Source organism: Melospiza georgiana, chromosome 10, assembly GCF_028018845.1.
Source record: "Melospiza georgiana isolate bMelGeo1 chromosome 10, bMelGeo1.pri, whole genome shotgun sequence".
Classification (NCBI taxonomy): Eukaryota; Metazoa; Chordata; class Aves; order Passeriformes; family Passerellidae; genus Melospiza; species Melospiza georgiana.
The window spans coordinates 11,110,378-11,135,629 of record NC_080439.1 but is presented as its reverse complement, the minus strand read 5'-3'; the positions used below and the strand labels follow the sequence as shown (position 1 = coordinate 11,135,629).

The 25,252-nt window shown below is 48.0% G+C and overlaps 2 protein-coding genes across 2 annotated transcripts in view; one reads left to right on the top strand and one right to left on the bottom strand.

Moving 5' to 3' along the window:
• CCDC50 (coiled-coil domain containing 50) overlaps positions 1–6,014 on the bottom strand; it is a 41,406-nt gene extending 35,392 nt beyond the window's left edge. Inside the window, exon 1 of the mRNA XM_058031136.1 lies at positions 5,932–6,014. Within this exon, the coding sequence (XP_057887119.1) occupies positions 5,932–5,980 (49 nt within the window). The 5' untranslated portion in view covers positions 5,981–6,014. The remainder of the gene's footprint in view (positions 1–5,931) is intronic.
• A 9,837-nt stretch (positions 6,015–15,851) lies between these two features.
• UTS2B (urotensin 2B) lies at positions 15,852–24,444 on the top strand. Its single transcript, XM_058031340.1, has 5 exons — positions 15,852–16,171; positions 18,327–18,428; positions 21,336–21,373; positions 22,107–22,200; positions 23,867–24,444. The coding sequence occupies exons 1-5, from the start codon at positions 16,048–16,050 to the stop codon at positions 23,890–23,892; spliced, it is 384 nt and encodes a 127-aa protein (XP_057887323.1). The 5' UTR covers positions 15,852–16,047; the 3' UTR covers positions 23,893–24,444.
• The last annotated feature ends 808 nt before the right edge of the window (positions 24,445–25,252 follow it).

Genomic DNA, 25,252 nt, shown 5'->3' with positions numbered 1-25,252 from the left:
CTCCCCAGTAACAGTTCTGGCACTTCTGGTTTAATTCACAGGGTGCCTGGGGTCACAGGGTAAATTTTATGAGCACTAAGGCGTGAATGATCCTCTTTGCTCAAGGTAAGGTTCACAACAAAACAACACTGCCTTGCACCCCTTACGCTGCCAGCCTGATGCTGCACCCTCCTGTTCTCTTCCCAGCCCAGCCAAAACATCCATCCCTGCAGCCATACAGTGTCAAGGCCACACAACACTCACTCAGTGAGCTATGTGGTATCTTCTCAAGTACTGAGAAAGAAAACAGCAGGAAGGCTTGAATTTCTACTCCTCAAAAAAGCAGTATAAATGAAGTGTCAAGGGACTTTCACAAAGTCCTATACATGTTCTGTGGAAAAGCCAGTGCTGTAAGGTGAACAGAGAGCATCACTGACACACATCAGCCTCCAGGGAGACTGCAGCTTTCCTGGTGGAAATGTCCAGCAAACATGCCCTGTGCTCCCAGCAATGCAGCCAACCAGCAGTGAACAGCAGCTGTCCTTATCACCTTCTGGGAGAACAGCTGAAGGTCAAGCCAGCAGTGAGTGTCATGCCAGAAAATGGACCTAAAGCAAGTTTTAAGGCAATTTCACCAACAGACCAACCTCCTCCCTCAGCCCTTCAGCCTTCAAAGCAGCACTACACAGGAGCAGCAGTGAAGGAGCAGGGAGCCAGCCAGCTGGGGACATTCTGGAAAGGGGAGAGGGAAGCAGGCAAGGAACTTGTCACTTTGTCCTATAAATCAGCACATTCATGTGAACTGGATGACTCTGAGCAAGAAAAAGAAAGCTTATTCCAGCAAAACAGAAGTTTCACACAGCTCCAAGGCATATCCCATTGTTTTTCTGAGTGGTGTTTTTCAAGCACCAGAGAGAGCAGAACTGGCCTTTCCTGCTCCTTGCAGCAGCCATCTCCAACTCCTGCCTGGCACCCTCTGACGTTTCCCATGGCCACAGGAAATGGAAGATTAAACAGAGCCCATGGTGACCATAAACACACTGCTCAGTTGGGAGCATTCCCCAGAGGCCAGCAATGGCTGATGGACAAAGTCACGATGTCGTATCGTAAACGGGTGAAAACCCCCGCTGCAATCCCTGTGTCCCCAGGAATCAGTGCAAAACTAGGCTGTGCCCCTCTTACCCCCATCCAAAAATCTGTCAGGAGCCAAGGAAACATCTCTGCAAAAAGCATCAATGGGACACTTGGGGTGTCTTTCTGCCAAAGCTTTTCGAGCAATTTTTGCCGCAGCAGAACCTCCCCAGCAGTTCACAGCAGACAAGTGTTGAGGATTTGGGGATGGGAGGAGGCAGACCTGCTTGTTCAGCTGCCTGTCAGAGCCAAGAGCATGAAATATGCTAATCCTGCCCATCTCTGCCAAGCACTGCAGACCCAGAACCACTGAATGCAAAATAAAACTTTCACCCAGCTTCAACCAGAAGTGAAATGAGTGCCACAGCCTCAGCTACAGAACTCATGCATGCTGGAAAAACAGATCTCCTGTTACCCAGAAGAGCTGGATGTGAGCCAGTGACCTGTGTCTATGTCCCATCACTCTCCACCTCCCCACTGCCCTCAAGCCATCCATCTTGCCTGAATTTCTCAGAGCCCTTAAACCTTAAAGGAAGTCACAAAGCAGAAAATCATGATGCTGCAAGGAAAGATCCCAGCTGGAGCCAAAGGGCATCGGGCAGGTGGCTTCACAATGACCCGGCTGACCCTCAGCTGCTCTCAAAATTGTTGCCCTGATTATACTAATCCAGTTAAAGGCCAATGCTTCCTTCAGATGAATACAGCTGACAGCTCATCCCTCAAAACCATTCCCCTGAAAAACCCCTAAGCAGAATCTTTCCTCATCAGACACCGCGCCCGCTATTCACACTTCCTCAATCCTCTTCCACCTCTGACAGACATCAAATTTCTCCTGTCCACTCTCATGTTGCTGAGCACAGACAGGCACCAAAGGCCTCATTATAAGCCAATAACCTCAGTCTGCACCATGGAAGCCTGACACATTGCAGCTCAGACCTCATCCCCCTCCCCAGTCACTGGAAGGGTCAGTAGCCAGGAGGTTTTCATTGCAGGAGCCTCAGCAGAGGTCATGTTAAGCTGCAGAGGTCAGCAGAAAGGCCTGTAGCTGGGAGGAAGAGGAAGACTGATGCTAACAGCAAACTTTTATTCAATTTATGCTAAGGCAAAAGAGAGCCAGCCAGACTGCCTGCCCCAGAGAACACCGTGCCAGGACAGAAAATATTCAAGCTCTTCCTGTTTCCCCAAAGACACAGTCAGAGCTGTATCTTTTACTACCACGTTTTGGATACTGGCCTCTCAGGCAGCAGATTACAACCAGCAGCATTTGAATGTACAGCTCCCAAAAGTCAAATCAGGTGCTGAACAAAGAGTAGGAAGCAGTGTGAGCATTGTTGTGTCTCTCCATGCACAGGTGCCACAGCCTTTGCCAAGGCTGGAGTGTCAGACAGGAATGGCAGGGTCAGTTGTAATCATCAGCCCAGACGTACCACTCTTGCATTCCCTTACACTACTACTAAAAATAAAATTCAATAAAAACACTTCACCCACTGAAAATTTCCACAGTTCTCCAGAGCTGCACACTACTGGGACAGAGTTTAGAGTCCTCCCCCATCCCACCTCTCCCTTTTCTCTCCTCACAGAGAATTCAAACTAGCAGGAAGATGAGGAGCCCCTGAGAGAATGCCCAGACCTGGGTTTTTCCTGCTGCTGCCAACAACTGATGACTCTTGGAGACAGCAATGAATGAAGGACTGAGCCTCAGCCTGAGCAGGCAGGCATTCCCTTCACAAAGATGGTGCCTCAGACCTTTGGAAAGGCAACAGCAGACAGGACCAGAGGTACCTCCTCCAGAGAGGGGTATGGTTTGCACAGCTCCTAAACACCTCCCCTGCAGCTCAGCCTGCCTGCATGCAGCCAGAAACGCCTCTCAAGTCCAAGGGCTCACCCACAGCAGGCAGCCAAGAGGGTGGAGCCCTTCCCAAACACAGCTCCTAGGAATGCATCAGGTCACAAGAGATGAGAGGCAGTTAGAGATCAAGCAGGGCCCAAGACAGTTTTATTTGCTTTATTAGTAGCTAATCAAAATAATGTTTCTAGGATGTTTTTATCACCAAAAGGCTCACAAATGAGACCTCTGGTAAAAAAGATCTACACACACAAAGCTGAGCAATCTCCTGAGGTAGGTCAAAAGAGCAAACAGCAAAGGCTGCTTTGTGAAAAGCAAATATATCACAGACACTTGGGAGATGAACAGAAATGCAGGCAGAGAAGCATAGGCCACAGACTGCAACTAACACCAAAACAAATAACTTACATGAGGTTTACTGACCACAGAGGTCAGATCCACTCTACTACTCACAGAAAAATGGGTCTGTAACACCAGGCTGCAGCAGCAAGGTGTAGTTCATACTAGGAAAAATGTGTTTTGAGGGTGTATTTTACACCAGTAAAGCCCTGCCCACAAAATAAACTGGACCAGCTGAAGTGGTTTTCACCAGCAAAATGCCATCCACATCAGGCCTTGAGCTGATGTAAATGCTTTTAGAGATAAAAGAGGAAAGTAAACATAAGAAGCAAGACCTCCTGCAGCACCTAGCCAGTTATCAGATCTTCACTGCCATCGCTGCACTGAAACGATCCCACTTTCAGAAGAGCTTTTGAGATCACTCCAGAAGAGGAGGATGATGCTGTCTTTCAGCACTCCTGGCTACCTGCACGCAGGGAGGACCCGGACATAACACCTCCTCTCCTGAAGCTGGTGAAGAACAAAGTACTCAAACCAAAAGGTTCTTCATTGTTAATGAATGACTCAGCCGACCTTTACCCTACGCAAAGAAAGGGAATGCTTTTTCCAGAAAGATCAACAGTGATTTCTCTATCAGGAACAATAAATATTTCCCTCGGTATGGCAGGCAATGCTTTTCTTTCCTTGGCTGGCATTGACACAGAGCACGAAAAGACCTAATCCAAACCATAGCTCAGTCTCAACACTTTCCAAAACAAAAACAAGCGATGCCATTAAACTAAAAGCGTGACACATGCCTGAGGCTTTGCAGAACATGGCTCAAACCTCATCTACTTTGCACGTTGCTCTGGCACACTACTTTAATCCCATTGCTATCAAGTAACAACAGATCGTAGTAACAGGACACTCTCGAAGCTTAATCCACACTATAGCATAGGTGCAAATTTCCCAGGGACTGGTTGAGTTACACTGTAATGCTGTACATGTCCTTTCATTCAGCATGCAAACCACCTCAGCTCAGCCCAGTTAGTTCAACTCAAAAAACTAATAAAGGCAAATCAAATCCAGTCTACTTAAATTGTGAATATAAGCATCTACACAGGGATTTAATTCACTTTAATCAACCCACTGGAAAGGTTAATTGGATTCATTTTCTTGAGTTACCAACCATGTGTGGACAGACTCTAAGGATGAGATCTCTACCACACTAAAATGGCCAATAACAGTTCTGCTAACGACTTACACAGGAGGAACATTAACCCCTAAAACATCAGCTTCAGCTTTTGTTCCAGTAACACTGAGTGAAGCATTAAAGGATGACAGGAGGTCAAAAGGAAACCCCAGCTGCCTGCGCAGAAATAGGTTTTCTACTCTTGGCTAGCTAAATCATCAAATTCACAACTGCTGTTTTGTAAGAATTGAAATTTGAAAAAAAAAATCGCCAGTGGCAAGGGAAACAAGTTTAAGGAAGTTTGGTTTCTTTTAAGCAGGAAACCATTGCTCTCTATTACTAGAGAGTAAATCCAAACTAACTTGATTAGGACAGAGCTTCTACTGGTTTATCACAAATCACTGTCAGAAGGAACAAACTATCTCCTACAAAGCTTTCTAAACCCAAAGCAGCTCCAGGGCACATTTAATTGAGCTCAAAGGCACACGTGTGAGGCAGGCAGTGCACTAGCAGGGAAGCCGAGGCCTGGCAGAAGGTGAATCCGTGCTCTGAGCACAGGCCAAGCCAGCGGGACCCCTGGAACCGAGGGGGGCACCGGGGTCTGCGGGGTGGGAGCGGCTGCTTGGCGCTCCCAAGCCCAATGCGGAGCAGTGTTCGTAAAAACCAGTACGTTAGTGTTTGTAACCGGGGCCTCAACATCACCAGTGCCCCTCAAATCGCCAAATTTGTGGATATCCACAGTTCTGATGCCATTTTTCCAACGGCCCGAGCGGAGCCTCCGGCCCCGGCCGAGCCGTGACTGCCAGGGACGGACAGACAGACAGACGGACAGACAGACATCGCTGCTCGTCCATCTCCCGCAGGGTGCCCCGGCAGCCTCAGCCCCCGCGGGAGCGCAGCCCCGGCCGGCGCCCCCAGCCCGGCTGCCCGGGCGCGGCGGGGGGAGCGCGGCGGCGCCGGCGGCAGCCTCGGCCCCGGCGCAGACAAAGGGCTGCGCCCTCCTCCCCCAGCGCCGCTCCTCGCTCGCTCCTCCCGGGGAGCAGCGGCGCTGCCAGCCCGACCCCCGCCGCTCTGCCGGGGAGGGCAGCCGGAAGCGAGGCCAGCACAGCGGCCACGGCTCTCTGTCCAGCGACTGTGGCTCTGTCCAGCCACTGCCGCCGCTCCGCCGCCGGCCTCCGCCTCTCGTCCCCTCCCGCCACCCGCCGGACACCCGCACCGGCAGCGGGACAGCCCCGGGAGCACCGGAGCCACGGCCGGAGCACGGAGCGCCCCGTCCCCTCCCGCTGACCCGGCTCCCCGCTAGCGCCGCGAACAATTTCCAGCGGCGCCTGGAAATTGAAAAATGATAACGTTTAAGAAAAAACACCCCAAACCAACAGTTTCTCTCCTTGCCTCGCTCCCATTTCCCCCACAGCGCCCAGTCCCGTCCAACGCCCCCTCCTCCCCGCGCCGGGGTGAGCCGCACCTTCCTTGACTCCGGGCAGCTTGGAGTGGTCGATGCCGATGCCGGCCATGGCCGGGCCCGCGCCCCGCTGAGGGCGGCCCCGCTGAGGGCAGCGCGGCGGTGCCGCCCGCGCCCCGCACCACAAAGTTGGGAGCGGATGGAGCCGGCGCGGCCGGGCCGTACGGCGCGGGAGAGCGGACAGAAAGCGCCGGGCGGGGCGGAGCGGGGCCGCCTCGCCGCCCCTCGCCCCCCTTCCGGGGAGGCGGACGGGGGCGTCCCGGGCTGCTTCCCCCTCCCCTTCGCTGGCGGGGCTCGGGCAGCGGCTCAGCGCGACGGGCAGCTTCCGAGGGCAGCTATTTATACATTTGGGGATTTTATTATTATCGTTATTATCATTATTATTGTTTTATTGTTTGAAGGGGGTTGAGGGGGTGTTGGTTGCTTTGGGGCCACGCCGGGAGGCCCGGGCGGCTGTCAGAGCGCTCGGACAGCTCCGCTCCCCCGGCGCTCTCCCGTACCGGGTCCGGCTGCCTGTGCCCCTCATGGCCAACCAGCCCAGCCCCTGCTCGCACTGTCCCGCCGGCCTGGCAGAAGCAGATGTGTTCCGGGGCAGCCCCGGAGCCGCTGCCCAGCGGTGCCATGGCCCCGCACCTTGTTCCTCACGGCTGGGGCGGTGTTGGCACGGGCGCCTCCCGAGGAGACGCGAGAGATCCCCGGAGCTCTGTGTGAGGCCTGCGGACCCCGGCAGGGCTCTGCCACACACGGCTGGTGCCAGCTCTCGGCGGACACGGAGGATTTACAGCTGCTGCCCACCTTGGTTTGCCGGCAGCAAAGAAACAGAACGAGATGGTGTTCCGTGGGCAAAGGGGAGAAGATAAGAGGAAGAGGATTTGGGGTTTAGGGATGTCTGAGCTTCTCTGGGCTGTGCTCAGCACAACCAGTCACTCGTCAGCTGTTATGTTTGGTCACAATGTGTGGTGCTGAGGACTGTGCAAGAAGAAGTAGTTAATATTGTCATATTCAAAATCAGTTACTCCCAGCGTCTGTTCCAATGAGCCATGGCTCTTGTGCCACTGGTGGGCAGGGGATACAGAGGCTGAGCCCATTTCCTGCTCACCCTCTCCAACAGGCTCTGGGAAGCTCTGCCCTGTAGGTGACTGTGCTGTGAGCTGAGAGGGAGACAGAGTAGGATGTCAGAAAAAACATCAAAGGGAATAACATTTCCATTTTATTAAAAAGCAAAAACATTGAAGAAAATGGCCAAAAAATTACTTCCAGAAGGTTAACCTTGTGCTACTCCTGAATTTTCCAGTCCTGTTTTCTGAGACTTAGCAACTGTCTCGCCCAAATTTATTTTTTTTTTCAGTTTCCATGCCATGTCCCTCATATCTTCCCCTCCAAGTTTTGTCTTCCTCCTTGACTTTTTCCCCTGCTTTTGCAACATCTCTGAGCTTAGTTTTGGCATGGTTTGGTCCTTTGCAATGCAGCTCATTTTCTCACATCCTATTTTTTTGGTCTTAGGGAAAGATTTTTTTTTAATTCCTGGGAAGGAATTAAACAGGGAATGAGTTCCTGATGTAATGCTAGTACTGCAGCAGCATCACATCTTAGGCTCCCTCAAAGGGCTCCTCAGTGTGGTTGATCTCAAATCACCCTCCCAACCCTCACTTGTGTCTGCAAGCTGCAGCTTCTATGCAAAAAGCATGAAAGGTGTTTGTTCTGAGAGTCTGTCATCAGCTTTTCCTCTGCAAATTGTACAGCACCTAGCTTGACAAGTAGTACATCTTGCAGTGGGTAGGTGAATCCCAATAAAGCTGGGAAAAGTAACCACTTTATGTTATTGAAGATAACAAGACAGTGACCCTTCACTCTTTTATAAAAGCAGGTACTTATTCTCACAGGACCTTCTGTTGGAAGAAAAATCCATATTGTTTCTCATGAAAAAAGCAGAATTTGATCTGATTTTAACTCTTCTCTCATGGAGTAATTTAATTCAGAGGAGATTTTGCAGGGCACTAGTCCAACCCCCCGTGCAAGGCAGGACTGGCTATAAAATCTTATTAGTTTGCTCAGTGCCTTCCCCAGGCGAGGTTTGAAAACCTCCAAGGGTAGAGATCACACCACCTCCCACTATGATTTTTCTCCTTGTGTCTTGGTGGACTTCTGGCTGCAGCTTGCAAATGTGGACCCTGGTCCTTGCACTGTGCCCAGCTTGGCTCTGCTCTCCATGGAAGAGCACATGCACCAGGCACATCTGTGAGGGGCGTGCTCCACCAGACAGCTGGGACAGGGGCTCAGACATGGCACTGCAGCTGGACTGTGCCACCACACAGCTGTTAAACACCAGGCTGCTCCAGATACCTGCATCCAGGCATCTGATCTGCCCCTAAACACTGGAGTAAACCCAGACTGTTATGCAGGTACACCGCACAACATTTTTCCAGTTTTCACAGCACTGAAAACACTCCTGAGAGGATGCACAAAGGAGAAGTTGGGATACTTAAAAATAGAAAAAAAACCCAACACAATCTGGACTGGCCCTCAGAAAAGTCACAGTGAGCTTTGATGAGCAGGAGCTGCCAGACAGATCTCTGGGACTAGGAGCTTTATTGCTTTATGCTGCTAAGATCTTTCTCCAGGCAGGCAGAGACTGTTTTGTGCCTGCTTCTTAAATAAACTGGGCACCTCTCCAAGTCTCCTGCTGTCATTTTAGGTCAACAGGATAACAACAACTGTGAAATAAATTAAGTCTCATCAAGATGTTCACTTTTGACAGAACAGTCTTTGTTAAAGTCTCCTTAATGATGACAAAGCTCACTTCCAACTGATGAGGCTGCTGTCCAGATAGACACAGAGGATAATTATCCTACAGGCAGGAGCTTGTGCATCCATTCATGCTTAATGCAAAGGGATGGGGAAAACGGTACTAGGTCTCTTATGCTATCAGGCATTGCACAAGCCCATATCCAAAACTAAGAGGTGACTGATGCTGGGGAACTTCCTTCTGGGGACATAGGCTCTGGTTTTTCTCTCCAAAGTCAAATTCCTGTATAAAGCTATAAAACCCAGTGCAGGACTCCATTCCATCTGCAGGAGGCCTGAAAGATGTGAGTGCATTGTTCCCCACTGTGATAAATAAAAATCAAGAACAGACCTGCCCCCAGCCCAGAGCAAGGATGCTGCAGGGCCTCCCAGGGAGGGAGACAGGTGATGTAGTGATGCAGGGGAAAAAACAGACAGGGGGGAAAAAAAATAACACTTCATACATCAACCTCCCTGCATTTCTAAGCTAAGACACTTCAGGAGAGGTTTGAAGTCCTGTGCCAGAAGGGGTGGAGGAGAGGAAGCTAACATTACAGCATTGGCAAGGAGCACCAAGAAGCAGGTGCGTAATTTCCGTAGGTAGCTGAACGGCGCCTTTGGGAATTCAGGCTCCCTGAAGAACAAGGAGAGCAGAAGCCTGCAAGGATTAAGGTATTATAAAGCTCACCAGAGGTAATGAATGGGGTGATTGCAAAGAATGAGCAGAGGAAACATAACTTGTGCTTACATGTAACATAACGAGGAGCACTAGGAAAATCATGAGCCATGCCACAACAGAACAAGGGGGTTTTTTGACTGTCAAGTTGGAGAGTAAACATGTGCAATCTGAAGTGAGATACACCTTCCAAAAATCTCACTTAGAGGAAAGTATTATTAAAAGTGTTACATAGTAGATGGGAAAAGAAGAAAGTAGCTAAATGTGTCATTTCTTACTCTTATGTCAGAAGAACAGAACCCACCAGAAAAATACATTATTCACTTAGTGCACTGCAGGGAGCTGCCTGCAAGCCCACACAATCAAGGCATAAGAAGCATAACAAATGCAGCAGCTAGTGATGAAGCACCTTGGTCATTCTCAGATATTTACAGCCATTACTACCTGGATGAAACCTCAACAGACTGATGTTGTAAGAGGGAATTTGATGAGGGCTGAAGTCGGTGCAGTTCTTGCCTAGCACCAACTTTGCTATATTCCACTAAGAAAAATTTCTATGTCTACCTAAAAAAAATTTACTTAATATGATTGCACCTGCCCCTCCTCTTCTGGATTAAAAAAAAAAAAAAATCCTGGGTTATCACTTGTGCCAGCTTTGCTTCCCAAGCTGCAGGGTGGTAAGGCATGAATATGTCCTATAACCTCAGTTGGAGCCCACATTTCAAGACACTCAGCATTCATTCAACAAAACACTCTTTTGCATGTGTAGAACTCCCACAGACTCTCAGTAGATCGGGGTGCAAATGAAAAGCTAAGTTAGAAGACAGGCTCTCCAAAAGGCAAAGTTTATGATTATCTGCACAAGTTTCACCAAAACACTAGAGCTCTGTGTATGCTCCGAGTCATCCCTTGGGTGACTTGTAGTGACAGTTTTCCAAAAAAATTGGGCAACATTTATCAAAAACCAAAACACCAGATGGCAACTGAGCAGGAAGAGAGGGAAAGGGGACTGACAGTGAAAGCTGGCACTGTTAGCAGATAGAGCTGACCTCCACAACCTTAAAAGTGCCCTTACTGATATTTATAGCAGGAAATTACCCAGCCTTGTCTTTACTCATAGTAATACATGCACAAGCTATATTCATCATCCAGGATGAACTTGGGGCTTGGAGAAGGCAAGTCAGAAGAGAGAGGGGTCAAGCTCAGGGTAAATCTGGTGTTTAACCAGGTCATACCAGCTCATGTCTCTTCAGGACACTGTCCTGGCATGGAGGTCAGATTAGTCAGATTAGATTACACATACACACCAATATTTACCATTCAGGAGCATCACTGGAAGTGCCTTTGAGACCAACAAGTCACAGCACATTTCAAAGCAGAAGATGTTTCCACATTGCCTTCCTCTCCTCACCAGCAGCCTCAGCCAAGTCACCCCAGTCAGTAGGGAGGCTGAGGAGGTGCTTCAGCTCAGGATTAAAAGGCAGAAGTGAGAACTGGGGCATGACTGCCTTTGCTCCTTGTTTTCTCCCTAGGCTGCCTCATCCCACATCCAACACCTTCAGAGTCCTGATTTACTCTTTCACCCCCTCACTGCAGGGCAACACTTTGGAGCAGCCTTGTTCTCTGAGAAGTTGAATGGTTTCCTGGCAAACCCTGGACTGGAATCAAAAGCCAGACAGCCCAGCTTCACTCCTTACCCTCCCCAGCCCAAACCTCAAGGAACTGGTTCTCTTTAGTACGATTCCTGTCAGATGTGAGCTGGTGATGCTCCCCTCTGTGTGTGATCCTTGGTTGCCTGCAGTGAGGGGGCAGCTGAGCTCCTCTACACTGCCTTGGACCCTTCCCTTTTCTTTCTCCAAGCAAGGATACAGTTGAACCACAGCATCTAATTTTATATCAGTAACAGGCCAAGCAACAGCTGAGCCCCAAAGACAAGCACATAGAAGGGGGAACAAATTGCATGAGTCAGACTAAAAGCTTCATAAATATTGACTGGTTTTAACAGTCCCCTAAGGAACAGAGAATCTCATAGAATCTTTATAACTACATCTCCCTCCCCATTATGCACTCCCTCCTCTCAGGAAGCTGCAAGGGGAGTTAGTCTCCTGGCTTATGAGCACAATATTTTAATTCTTCTCTGCAGTCAAGTTGCTCTGGCTGGGACTTTGCACCACACATCAGGAGGATATCTGAGCACCTTCCAGTGGTGCTTTAAATAACATTCTGGAGTGGGCTTTGTTCTCTCAAGTTGGCTCCAGCATAGAAGTGACTTGGTTCGAGGAGAAATCAGACATTAAATGTGTAAGAGATGAAAGCTGATGAGCACAGGGTGCATTTCAGTATCTGCTCCTCTGATTCCTACCAGATAAAGCACAGCTGGAGACTCAGAGGAGCAGACATGCAATAGGAATGTAGACAGAAGAGATAAATAGCAATAAGTGCACAGTGGTAATACAGGCAGGAAAGGCAGACACCATAGAAGAAAGGAAGGACTTGACTACAGAGGATGGAAACAGTTTGTTGTGCATGTGAATAGACAGAGGGGACAGAGGCATGTGGTGGGACAGGTGGGAACACTAACCCACTGCTCAGAATCCCAGGATGGAGAGCAGGATAACTCTTGTCTTTCTGACATTGTGCACAAAGCTCACTTCACCCCTGCCATGAGGGCAGCTCTCCATTCTTGCCTGCTAAATGCTTACCAACTTCTCCCTGATTTGTTGGCACTGTCAATCCCTCATTCTGTTTTTCCCTCTACAAGGCATGTCCACTCCCCATTTCCAATTTCTTCATTGTTCCTTATCGTCATCTTATTCTTAGGATCATTCTAGGCAAGAAAACAGCAATACATGAATCTCTCCATATGTACCACACAGAGAGAAGTCCTGTCTCTACCAGCTGAGGCTTCCGACTTGCAGCAAAGTCACACACTCAGTGCAGAGGTCGTGGCACTGTTCATATGTGCTTTCTTAAGCACCTTTAGTAAAATCACTTCCCTGATAGGTCCTTTCTCAGCAGGTTGCTTGCTTTGGGATGAAGCGGGCTATGGTTAAGTGGCGTCCATAAGACCGTGACAAAGTCTTTGGATGCTCATGAGGTTCAGCTGGAGTACATGTTTTATGTGTTCTCAGGAAGCTCTGAAAAAAGAGGGACTATCGTGGGTTTTTTTTCCTTCAAACCCCAAATGTGGTCTGGAAACCTGCCACTGCAAGCTGGCTCTGAGAAACAGCCCTTTTATGTTGTCCTGTTTTCAGCAGCTCAACACTGCCTCCTGCACCAACTCACTCACCCCTGCACTGAATTCCACCTGCCTGAGGCTTGCTGGGGAACAGCAGGGGTTACTGCTTTGGGATTAGCAAAGGTTAGGTTATTTGGAGGATGCAGCCCTACCTTCATTAGAGACAACTGCAAAGCACAAAGCGACTTCAGAGAAACTGGAATTTTATATAACATACCTGAAAATCTTAATTGCTGCAAGATCTACCCATCCACCTGGCAGGGAAGAGGAGTCCATGCACAGAGAGAAGCTGAACATTTTGAGGAAGGTGATGTCAGAGAGAAGAAAGGGCCAGCTGCTCCCTAAGGAACAGGGAGCCAAGTGCAAGCAGGTCAGGGTCAGAGACTGCAGCCAGGTTCAGTCAAGAGCCCCAGGTCTGAGGGAAGCCCATGAAGATGAGGTAGATCTCAGGTCAAGATGGAAGTCAATACACTGGTCAGCATCAGGCCTGATGACAGCAGTCAGAGCCAAACACAGCTCAGTGAGCACCAGACAGGACATATCCACAGCCAAGCAGGGAAGTCCACCTGCAGGTCTGGGTCCGGACCAATAGGGACCATGGGCAGGCAAAGACAGCAGAGCTCCAGACCAGGATTCCTCCAGAATAGCTCTGGGAAGAACAGGAGAGCAGGCTGAGATTAAATGGGTCTCATGAGCTGATGGGCAGAGAGGGTGGAGAGGCCCCACCTGAGGGCACTCAGGACCATTAACACCCTCCAGGCACTGACACATCTCTCTCACACTGAGAGCAGGTGCAGCTGCATTTGGTGGCACTGCTTGAACCAAGTCTTCTCTATTCCTGCCCTCTGGGCTGTTGATCCTTGTCAATTTTCCATTTTGGTTGTGATGGGTTACCTGAAGTCTGAGTAGCTTTGTGGAAAGAGAAACTTCTACATGAAGGAACAGACTGGGATCATGGGAGGTAGAGATGGAGCTCACATCTTCATGTTCTCATTATCTTTGAACTCCAGACACAAATCAATGACATTATCATTTATCAGACATTATCAATGAGTGAAGTAATAGAAAGACTGTGGAGACTGCATGGATTTCGTACAGAGAACAAAATACATAAGAACAATAAAATGTGGTAATATTTCCAGCACCTGGACTAATGGGGGAAAAGCAAAGGAATTTTCCTGGTGGGAGCCTTAGAGAAGCCCAACAGTACAAATCAATTATCCCCTAACTTCAAAAAATAAAGAAATCCACTAGTGCCTGGCAGCAACTCTGAGGCTTCTCTCCACCAATCCATCCCATGAAAGCATCCACTCCTCACAGCATCCAGATATCTTCCTTCTCATACCTAAATGTAGCATGGTAGTTCCACTCCTTCACCAGAGCCATCACTTGAAAGGTCTGGCACACTCTCTACATGAGTTGCTTTGGGGCTGAACAGTTGCAATGATCCAGAACTGAAGATTCTCTGCAGTGAAAGAGGAAATCCCAGGAATAGCTCAACTTCCTGAAAGAGCCTGCCAACAGCCCATGAGATCTTGTATCCAAAGGTAGGGAAGAACAGTCAGAAATCTGTGGATTTTGCATAAACTTATATAAGATGGAGAAACTCACCTTCTGTATCCAGGCAAAGTCAATTTCACAGCAGATCTCAAGACAGATTGAGATTAATCCATTTAGCACTAAAGTAAAATAGACTTGATCTTCCCTTAGGGGTATAGTTTTGAGCCAGAGCTGCTGTTTTCCAGACTGGACTCCTGTGCAAAACAGTGTTCATCAAGTTATAGCCTCTGCTTCACCTCTAACCAGTTTGAAACTGGCACCTTAGAGAGATGGAGGTGGCTGGAAAAGTGTTCCAGTGGGACATATGTGTCCTTCATTCCAAACAGAACTTTGTGAAGAAGGAGAGCACTTCAGATAGCTGTTCACTAGTTCACAAGTCTGAGGGAAAGTACAAATTTGGTTAATTTGTACATATCATATCTCCAGGGAAAATTTTGGCATGTTTTCTCAATAGAAAACTCTTCATTAATGAAAGCATCACATTCATTTTCATAGGCATTCCCAAAAAAAAAAAAAAAATCTGAACCTCTCCCACTCAATTTTTGGTTAATAATATATTAAATAATAAAATATTACAAGGGTTATTAAAAGGCTTGTCATTCAATACCTATCCAAGGCACAGAACAAGTTGTATGGGGAGCTGGGGACCTGAAGCCAAAAGCCCAAATATGGAAATGATATTGTCTTTTAGTTGAGAGGTACCATCAGATGAAGCTATCTTGGGTAATCTGGCATGATGTAGTGTCAAAAAAGTACACACAGTGAGTCACTAGGAGTGTATGTACAAATCAGAGCTTGCCCTGATCCTCTCCCCATCCCACCACGGGGGGAGTGAGCTGGCAGCTCTGTGGTGCTTTGCTCCTGGCTGGGCTTAAACCACGACAAGCACAGATGATTCAGTTCTGAAGGAAGTGAAGAACAAAGCCTAGCACTGTTACTATTGCAGCATTTTTCTTGGTAAGGTTGTTGTGGAAAAGTAGTAGCAGGTCCCTGATCAATAGTGATGGATAGGCAACAAATGGAAGTCAAACCAAAATGCAGTCATGGCCTGAGAAGATGTGGAATATATGCACTGTCTCAGTACTTTGCTCTAAAATTATAAAACAAGGCTGTGTAGCCAGAACCAGCATCTGACCTTCCACTTCTTTTTTTTCCCCAAGAAAAAAACTAAAGGCTCTTGCCCATCCTTGACGTATTCCATACCTACTGCCAAAGCTGCACTCCCCCACTCAGCCATAATCCCAAAATAGGGTGTGATGCCTTTCCCGTTGACAAAGCCATAAGTCACAGCGAGCAAGACACACTCAACATTCTCCAATCAATTAAATGAAAAGAGCTCTCCCCCTCTGTTTCCCACCACTTCAGCGCTCATTATATCTCACATTAATTAATATAGGCACTGGGAAGTGAGATGATAAATTACAAAACCCCATTAACCTGATTCTGTCCAAACTGGTAAAATATGGCAGCTTGTACATTAGACAAATCTTCCTTGCTAACGTGGGAGTCCTCATGCCTGAACTCTGTTAAAGCAACAGCCATGAAAAAGTATTTTTAATGTGTGTATGTATGGAATGTATATCAACGTGCGTGAACAGTGCACGCCTGTGGGAACATCAGAATTCATTAGATCAGTCTGATATGAGAGATATTGAACAGGTTCCATCTGACTTATGTTACTGGGCTGTTCTGTCCACTCCCAGTGGAGTGAATCATATTGACAGGTTGAATTATATCTCAAGAGATATTTTTCTCCCCTCCTCCAAAGGCCATTTGCAATCACGGCACATCCACTGCCTCTTAAAAGTGAGCTCATCTGGCGCTGGTTGCATTGAAGTCCTCCACCGTGCCTGAAGGAAGGATGCTTCTGTGCTCTGGGAGCGTGGAGAAGATGTGGTCTGCCCAGCTGTGTCTGGGAGTGCTGACCATCCTGACCATGGCTCTGTGCGTCCCGTCAACGCGTGGAGACCCTTTTTTACTCCAAGGTAAGCTGGAATACAGGCTACATGACACAGGTACGTGGTTGTCTTTTTGCTTTGCTGCTTGCCATGGCCAATGCAACACTCTCTTCTCTGGGAAAGAAAAGAAAATGAACGTCGAGCTGTACCGTGTGTTAACATGGGTGCTAGTGAGAGGCTTGTTCATATTATCATGAGCCAAAGCTGTCCTTCTGCTCTGCAGCTGGCTGTATGACACCTCCTGCTAATCAGTGAAAATATCAAATCTGGTGAAATCTGGTAAGGGTAGCTTTTTCTCTCCCATAAGAACATTAAAAAAAAAAATTAGAATATCAGAGAGTAGCAACTCCAGAATGTACCATACGAGATTTGACAGCTCATAAATGTCAGTAGTACGGCGATGCTGATCGTTTTTTTCTTCACAGAACTTCTTTTTATATGTATTTCTCCCATAATTTAAATTAATGTTAGCTTGAGTTTATACTGCAGGGAAATGTCAATCATTAGTGCTCTTTCATAAAGAGGCTTGGCAGTGGAAAAAAAGAAAGAGTCGCTAAGTATAGGCTTGAAAATAACATAGCTTTTCAAATTATTTTTCCTCTAATATCACCTATTTATTTTTGGAATTACAACCAAAACATTCCCCAGGCCACTCTATCTAAATCCTGCTTCTGTTTAGCTTTCACTGGAGTGTTTATAGCGTTGGGGTTTTTTTCCCTGTAGCAAATCCCCAAAAAAACTTAAAGTAGCTATTTTAAAATTATAACTGTCCTTCATAGTTAGGAATGAGGTTTATGGCACTCCATGCTAACTGCAGGTTGCTCTGCTCGCTCCCCTGGGTTTATTTCCAGAGATCACAATCGGGACCAGCGGCTTCAGCTGCAGCATGAGGCAGGCTTGAGCCTGGCCAAATGCTTGGAGCATCCCTTTGGCCAGCATCCCTTTGGCCAGCATCCCTGAGCTTCTGCAGGTTTATGTGACATTAGCTAATGGAGCTGATTCCCACACGCTCTTGAGCATCCTTCAGCCTCATCTGGTACAATGTTTTGTTTCATGTGTACCAAGAATAATTGCATTCATCCCCTCAGAGGGGCTGATAGCCATATGTAACTGCATTGAGGAGAAGTCCTAAAGGTCCTGGAAGAAGAGAAAAAAAAGCCTTTCTATATAATTTCTTAGTATTTTCCATGGAATTCTGTAGGCATCTTCTAGGGCTTTGTAGGGTCTGGGTGTGGTGTAGGGCTGTTCAGACCAAAGAGTTTTTTGAATGCTCAGTCTCCCTATAAAGTCTGGCTCCTATTCTGTCATTCTCAAAAATTAGTACAACATTTGGTCTGAAAATCCATTGAGCAGAGCTAGGAGGGTCTCAGAGCCTTCAGGGCACTGAAGAGCCCCATCCCTTGTGTCTGTTGGTTTCTGCTGAACCCTTGACCTTCACAACCATTCATTTGAGGGCACAGCCACAACCACTAAAGTAAAAACACTGAGAAAGTGCCCTAAAGGGGCCTCTTAGCGAGCTCCAAATTGCTTTAGGACGGCAGCTTGGGAAAGTTTTTCCTGGAAAAATTCTGCGTGGTCTTGCTTTAAGTTCCTCCACACCTGAACTCTGTTCAGGAAGAGCCCTTCAGTACCGCTGGGAATCAGAGTAATCTCAAGAAAGGGCTGTGGGGCTGCAGGGCTTTTCAGCAGAGGTACCCACACCTCAGCTCAGTGAGGAGGGACTTCCCAGCTCTGTCAGCCCTGGGAAGGTGCATGGAGTGAGCGGGGAACTCCTGCCCTTTCGAGAAGAGAGGATGTTGTGGGCTCGTGTGTGGCTTTGCGGAGGCGCCCGCTCCACCTGCCTTGCAGAAGGGACTGTGTAAATCAAGGTGATGGCTCCAGCTCTCTGCAGCCTGTCGTGCTGATGAGGCTGCAGTGGAACTGGCCAGCAGCCCAGGGCTGGCAGGGAGGGCTCCCCATCCCACACCCTGCCCCTGCACAGCCCTCACTGCCTGGACATTTTGTTCTGTGCTCGCACACCTTCCTTTTCCACCAAGCTCCTTCCACCCTGATGAGTGCTGACAGGAGACATTTTCCTTCCACTTCTCATCCTTCTTAATTTGATTAAGAGATTAATTGCATCAATTGATTAATTGATTCTTAATTTGATGAGATTGAGAAAGATGTGTTTTATGTGCTGCAGAGAACCGAGTGCTTCCAGAAAGAGAAGACACAAATCATGAGAACACATTGCTGACTCTGCTTCTTAATAAGAAATTCGCATGGCGGAGGCCAGAAAATATTGGTAAGTGAAGGGGAGGGGAGATCTCTGCCTCTTGAATCTGTGTTTGCATGAATGCAAGGAACCTGCTTCTCAGGTTCTTCAGAAATACCAACTGCTCAGAAAGTGGAAGCAGCACCCAGTATGATGCCTACATGTGATTAATGTCAGATGCTCTCCAGCATGGGGCTCCAAAAAAAATCTGCTTTTGCAATGCAAAGTAAAGCCACCAAAACCCATGTACCCTAGATCCTCAGACACTCAAGACTTTCCTGGGAACATGTGTGTGTACATAAGTAAAAACAAGAAAATTTTCTGCTGAGTCCCTGTGGCCCTACTATCCCTTAGGTGTTGTGTGCCTTGCCTGGGGCATGGACCAGCTTTGGGAGTCACCTCTCTGCCCACACCCCACACAGCCCCATGTGCTTTTGAGAGACAGCAGCAGCTTGTTACCATTTGGGGCAGGGGGATTGCACCAAGATTTTCCAGTGAGACCCATTGGGGTCAGGTGTACTTTGGGACAATAGCAGGGGGAGCTCCTGCCTGGGCCTAAGCCCCTGCTGCTGCTGGAGGAGATTGAGACATCTGGCTTTTCCCAGCCAGCCACCAAAGATGGGCCAGGGAGAGCCTCTTCCTGCCTGTGCTCTGTGAACAGACACCAGATTGAAAAGCCACCCATCTGTGGCTAAACTCAGACCCGCTGAAGGGAAGCTTGGGCATTCCTGACATGAGACACAGCCATCACAAGCACCAAATGGACTGCAGAGGTTAGCTATTCCCACAGCCTCTGCAGCCAGGGGAGGGCTTGGGCTGATGTGGTGGTCTCAGAGCAGGAAACTGCCCTTCCCTGTGAAAACTGCTGAGAGGGGGCCCAGCAAAATCCTTGTTATGAAAATCCATTTATCAAACTCACTCAGTGCTCTTCCCCAGACCCTTGTTAATGCAGCAAGGCAGTGGTTAAACAAGCTTGGGACAAATAAATAAACATAAATAAATCAAGCCCTTAACTAACAAAGGCATTCTTCTTGCAAAGGGAGATGCATTCAAGAAATAACATTTTTATGATAAGTTTATGGATTATTGCACTTATTAGTCCTAGAGGAAAGGCTGCATTTTATGCTAGACAATTGAATATAATGAATCTCTGAGCAGAGCACAGACAGAGGATTTACAGCAGGCAGTTTCTCAAAGCTTCATCCATAAATTAACTTCCTTCTCCCTGTCTGAGATAATCTGTTCCAAATTTCAGCTGCTGTTCATTTTGTATTCATAGCAGCCATTGGCCAAACTTCCAGTTTGCAGAAAATCAAGCCAAAACAGGCACTTGAAACTCTGAAAGAGGTAAAAATGTTAATAATAATAATTCTTAAGTGACACTTTTGACTTATAGATATGCCAGGGTCTGTCTGTCTCTACCTTATGGGTTTGTACAGATATTCTTAGGAGGAGTCTGCCTGAGGTCATTGCTGATAGTGCCAGGAACAGAGCCCACACCTTCTGATTCCATCCCCATCCCCATCTCATCTCTCAAATTGAATCCTGATGTAATGGATTTGCTTAGGAACTGCTGCTTTTACTGTTGGATGAATATCAGAAAATATTCAGGATTTTTCAACAAAACTGTTCCCTTCTTGAAGGAGGAACCAAGAAGGCAGTCAGCTCTTTCTTGGCACCCTCCTGCTCAGTTTCAAATGTAAAAAAAAAAAAAAGAAAAAAAAAAGTCCAAGTCTGGCAATGTGTCAGTGTGCTGAAGTCTTATCTGAAATCTGACATCAAGGGGAATTATGTCTTAAATCCCCCTGAAGATCCAGACCAATGCCTGCTGCCACACTAGGGACAGAGAAAAGAGGCAGCTCCAGGGCTGCTTTTTGGTTTGCTTGTGGGGCCCAGCAAAAACATTCTTTAGCTCTTTCCTGGCTCTTCTGGTTATTTTACTGCATTTTTTCCCCAAACTAGCACTTAAAACCAGCTGATAATTTTGCACTCCCCTCCCAGGAGAACTACTGTAGCCAGTCACTCAGCTTTGACTGAACTCATCTGTCTTATTAAAAAATTAACTGGTTTTTACATCCGTTTGGGTCTGGAATAAAGTACCTCAGTCCTCAAGAGCAGTGGGACTGAAATTCCCCACCCCTGCAGCTTTCCCTATTGCTATCCCAGGCTCTTCTCAGTTCAGCTGGATGTTTCAAATCCTGTTCTTAGGCACCTCTCCCCTCTTTCAGCATGGGCAGTTCATTCATCCACCGGCACAGCTTTTTGACAGCAGTACAGTACTGACTTGCCTTGACATCTCTGAGTCTGATCTGTGAGGCTGGGCCCCAGCTCCTCAAGCTTCCCTAAGGTTCAGAAGGGTGGAATCTGTGCACTTACTGCTATGTGACTTTTCTTGTTGCTCCACTCTGCCAGCCTGGGTCTTTGCTGACTTATAAATCAGTAAGTTATGCTAGGCTAAATTTGTGTCTTCTGACTTCTGCCTGCATGGGTGATGTGAGGATAAACAAGCCTTGATGAAGCAGTGGGATTTCATATAAAAAGCCAGTGACAAAAAAAAAAAAAAAAAAAAAAAAAAAAAAAGCCAGCATTAGAGATTTGCAGTTAGCAGGATAAAAATTAAAAAGCAGCAAAGAGTTTCACCTGAATTGGTATCACACAGTAAATGACCTCATTGGGCCAATTCCCCTATGGCCTGGTGAGCAGTGAAGAAGCCTCCCTCATAATGGAGAATTAGGATAAGGTCCCATAGGATTCAGCAGAGAAAACCTGCTTTTCTCTCACTTTCTGCTGTTACTCATTTGAAGGTCACTAGCAGGAGTTAAATGATAACTAGGTCTTTGCTTGTGGACCTCTGGAGAGGGCAAATGAAGACATGTTTTTTAATTTAAGCTTCAGGAGGCCATGCAGATACTGATGTTACTCTTTTCCCTCTTGCAGACTGGGAGCTGGCAAAGAAATTTGAAGAGCTTGAAGAGGTGAGAGGAGCAAATGCACAGACACATAGATGCACGAGTGCTGGAGATCCTGCTAAGTTCCAGATGGCACTTTAATTTCAGATTGAAAAATCCCAGTGCATCAGGCCAGACAGGGGGCTGCCAGGTCCTCCACTAGGCTCTCACTCCAGTGCTGAGGGACATAAGCTCTGACTTTTGAGAAGAGCTCTGTCAGAGCAAAAGTCAGGATGGTGCCTATAGATGTTCCCAGTCCACAAGAAGAGAGCAACTAAAGATGATGAAATTATAATGTGGACAGCAGACTGTCCACTTTATAACCTAGGGAAGGTAGTGAGAACTGTGAGGGAGAGAGAGGAGGGACAACCCAGGGCAGTGTAGAAGCAATGTGCTCTGCTGCAGTGTCTGGATGCCTGGAGAGCACTGTCCTGTCCCAGCACTGTCCTGACTCTTAGTGCTGCAATATCCCTCCCCACAGCCTCCCTTCCACAGGGGCTTACACCTAGGCTGGGGGGGATGAGCATGGAGTGCCCACACCACTGCCACCAAACAAGCAGCCCAGTGAAGGAGGGCATGGGGAGGTGTGGGTGCTCCAAAGGCAGATCCTCTGGGAACGGTCCTGCTCCAGGGAACCCTCTATCCTTCCCAGTGAGGCTGCCAGCCAATGTACACGCAGCTCTCTGCCTGCATTGCCCAGCACTCTGTGGAGCTCCTTGTGGTGGGGCCCTTGTTGACTGCTGTGTTTCTGTTCAAGCAGCTGGAGAAGTTGAAGGATCAGCTCTCAGCTGAGGACGGGTCAGAGGTGGCCTATGCCTTGGAAAGCCTCTCAGCATCCCAGCCCAAAAAGCGCGGTAGGTTCTGAGTTTGAGCCTTGCAGCCATCCGGTCCACCCTCATTTCCAGGGCTTCCTTTGTGCAACAAAGGCAGTCGCAGTAAACATGCCCCAAATATGCAGAAAAGCAGCTGGTTGGCAGCTTTTCAAGCAGTCCTGGCCCTCTCTTATGGCTAGCTGGTTTAGCAGCTGCTGAGGAGGATTGTGTCCCCAGCCCTGTCTGCTGGGAGGCACACACACCAGCTCTGCACACCCAGGGCCCCACAGAGGCAGGCAGTGTCACATCCTGCTTTTCACAGAGGGCTGTGGGGTTACATGAGCCATGAGTGCTGCCCTGGAGGGGGGCAGTTCTGCATGAACACGTCCCCACAGTGCACCCCTCCTTTGCTCTGGCCTCAAAGCAACTGCTGGAGGCATAATGAGGCATGTGGACTGCAGGCATTGCCCTCTGCCAAGGTCAGTGCCTCCCCACAGAGAAAAAAGGAGCACTTGTCTGCTGCTGAAAAACAGCTAAAAAGGACGTGGAAATCCACCAAGAATGCAGGGAACTAAGATCTGGTATGTCCCTCAGTTGGTCTCCCAGCTTTGTTTGTCCAGTCTGTATGCAGTGGCTCCGGAGCATTTTGCACGAGTGCTCCTGTGAAGCTGCCCCTGACAAGCGCATGGACAATGCTGCTCGTGCTGGCTTTCAATGGATTCCTCCACAAAGCTGTAGCAGCTGTGAACCAGAAGTCACTGATGGCAGATCTGGCCTAAAACCAAAAGAGCTGGTTCTGCCCTTAGCCCACGTGCTCTGTGCACGTGGAAGCTGCGAGCTGCCAGAGAGCCAAGAGAAAATCCCTTTGTGCAAGGCTTGCTTAGATGCTCAGGCGATCTTTAGGCAATATGCAATTTGTAAGCACCCCTGGAGGTTGTAATTAATTTGGCTAATGTAATTCATGCCCCCACCAGTCTGGAAGGTTTAATGTAGATAAAGCTACTTGCTGGTGCCAGGTTTAAATCAGATTCTGACAGAAATGAAAGCAGGGAATCTTTGCCTTCATCTAAAGTCCTTCCAGTCTGGGAGGAACTCGTGTCTCAGCATGAGCACTGCTGATTCAGTAGGAGTTTTCTTCTAAGATCCTGCTTTCAAAAATCAGGTATAAATCTCTTCTCATACTTGAGGAAACAGGAAACTCACATGGGACTCATGCTGGTTGTGATACAGTTACTTTTTTCAGCACCAAAATATACATCCTTCCCTAATTTAGCCTTCTTAGAAGATTCTACAGAAATCCATGTTGTTTGTAAGATGGTTGATAGCAGAGTGGTAGTGACTGGGTTTTAAAAAATTAAAAACCAGATCTAATCTCCCCAAGTGAGTATCCTGCTCTTCCAGTCAGCCACAGGTGCAAAGCCCTGCACACACCTCTGAAGCAGCAAAACTGCTGACCAGGAGACAGGAAAGAAAAAGCTAGTTCCTGACATTGCTGAAGGAGAAAAGGAAACCTTTTAAATCAAGCTACATGAAGACAACTTTTAGACCCCATGTTTACACTATGACCACCTCACAGAAACACCTTCTAAAAGTGTTATATGAACTCAGAGCTGGTTATTGAGATATTATTGACCTTCTCCAGGGCTAGAGTGGGAAGCTGGAAAAAGTCACTTGTATACTGACATCTTCCTTTCGTATCCCTTCACAGCCTGCTTTTGGAAATACTGCATCTGAAGGCTTGCCAGGACTGGAGGACGAAGATGAGCCCTTCCCCAAACTGCCTTGCTGGGTATTAACACGTCAAGAGTTTGTTCTGTTCCCTCATCGTGCTGCTGATCTGGAAGCCATCCTCCGTGACTGCACCACAGCCCAGTCCGACCCAACAGGGCCGTGGCAGGAGCTGGCAGCCCACTGCCACTCTCTGCTGTCCCTTTCTTCCAGGTTTAACCTGCCATGATCTTCTACCCAGAAGATGCTTCCCAACTCTCTGTGCTGTCCTGTGTGTGCCATTCAGGCTGCTGTCACTGTGCACTCTCCCCCTCCTCACCAGGTCCCCGAGGCACTGAGCACTAACTCAGCTTCCCCGGGCTTGGGGCTCTGCCCACACCTGCAGACGCTGCTCCCAGCAGTGTCTGGGTTATTCCGGTCCCCTCCTGAGCAGCTCTGTGCTGCCCTGGTGGCCGCTGCTGGGACATGGAGGCAGGCTGGTGTGATGTGGAGGGCTCAGGGCTGGGTTGCTGAGCCAGGGCTGCTCCTGCCGTGTCCCTCAGTGTGCACAGGGGAGGGCAGGCAGTGAGCTCTGGATCCTTTGGATACCATTCCAATAAAGATTTTCTGTTGCACAGAAGCATGTGTTTCTCAGTGTTTGCTTTCTCAGCCCCTGCAGGGACCCAAAGTGCAGCACATTTCCCTTGATGTTGGCTCCTGTTACCTTAATGGTTCATGTGGAGTTCACAATGGAAGAAAGGCTCCCATTAAACATCTAGGGGTTTAATGGGCCTGAGAAACAGATATCCTTTTGGCCAGAACAGAAATGAGAGCTGGGTCTTTTTCATAGCTATTTATGGGATACTGTCCTCATTGGACTGGACCAGACCCAATGGTCTCTACCTACTCACCCCAAAGAGATGTTTTGAGCAGAGATTTGTGGTTAATCTGGCTGGTCAATGCAGGTGCTAGCTGGCCTTTTCTACTGCAGAATTATATCTGGCCCTGTTCAAAAGGAAAGATCACAATCCATTAGTGAGTCCTACGTATATTCATCTCAAGTCACATTACCCACATTTATTTGCAAAAGCAAAGGACCTCATTCCCAAAAATGTAAATTCAAAATAAATCCCAATGTTAACTTTGAGGTTTCCAACAACCTAAATGAGAGCAGGTTCTGGTAGCCACTGTGAATGTGTGGAATGATTTTGACTAGCATTGAACTGTCTCTCCAGCTCTGATGAGCCATGTGATTTAACCACGGCTTACATATTACATATTCTTCCAAAGTTACCTCTCCCAAAGCTGTAATTGCCATCCTACGCTCATTGCCTTGGGCTCTGGCAAGAAGCACACGCTTACCACAGCAGCACCTTGCATACACTTC

Coding starts and splice junctions, on each gene's coding strand:
- UTS2B (XM_058031340.1), top strand. CDS start 16,048: ATGCTTCTGTGCTCTGGGAGCGTGGAGAAGATGTGGTCTGCCCAGCTG. Junction 21,374..22,106: donor AATTTGAAGAGCTTGAAGAG/GTGAGAGGAGCA, acceptor CTGTTCAAGCAG/CTGGAGAAGTTGAAGGATCA. Junction 22,201..23,866: donor ATCCCAGCCCAAAAAGCGCG/GTAGGTTCTGAG, acceptor ATCCCTTCACAG/CCTGCTTTTGGAAATACTGC.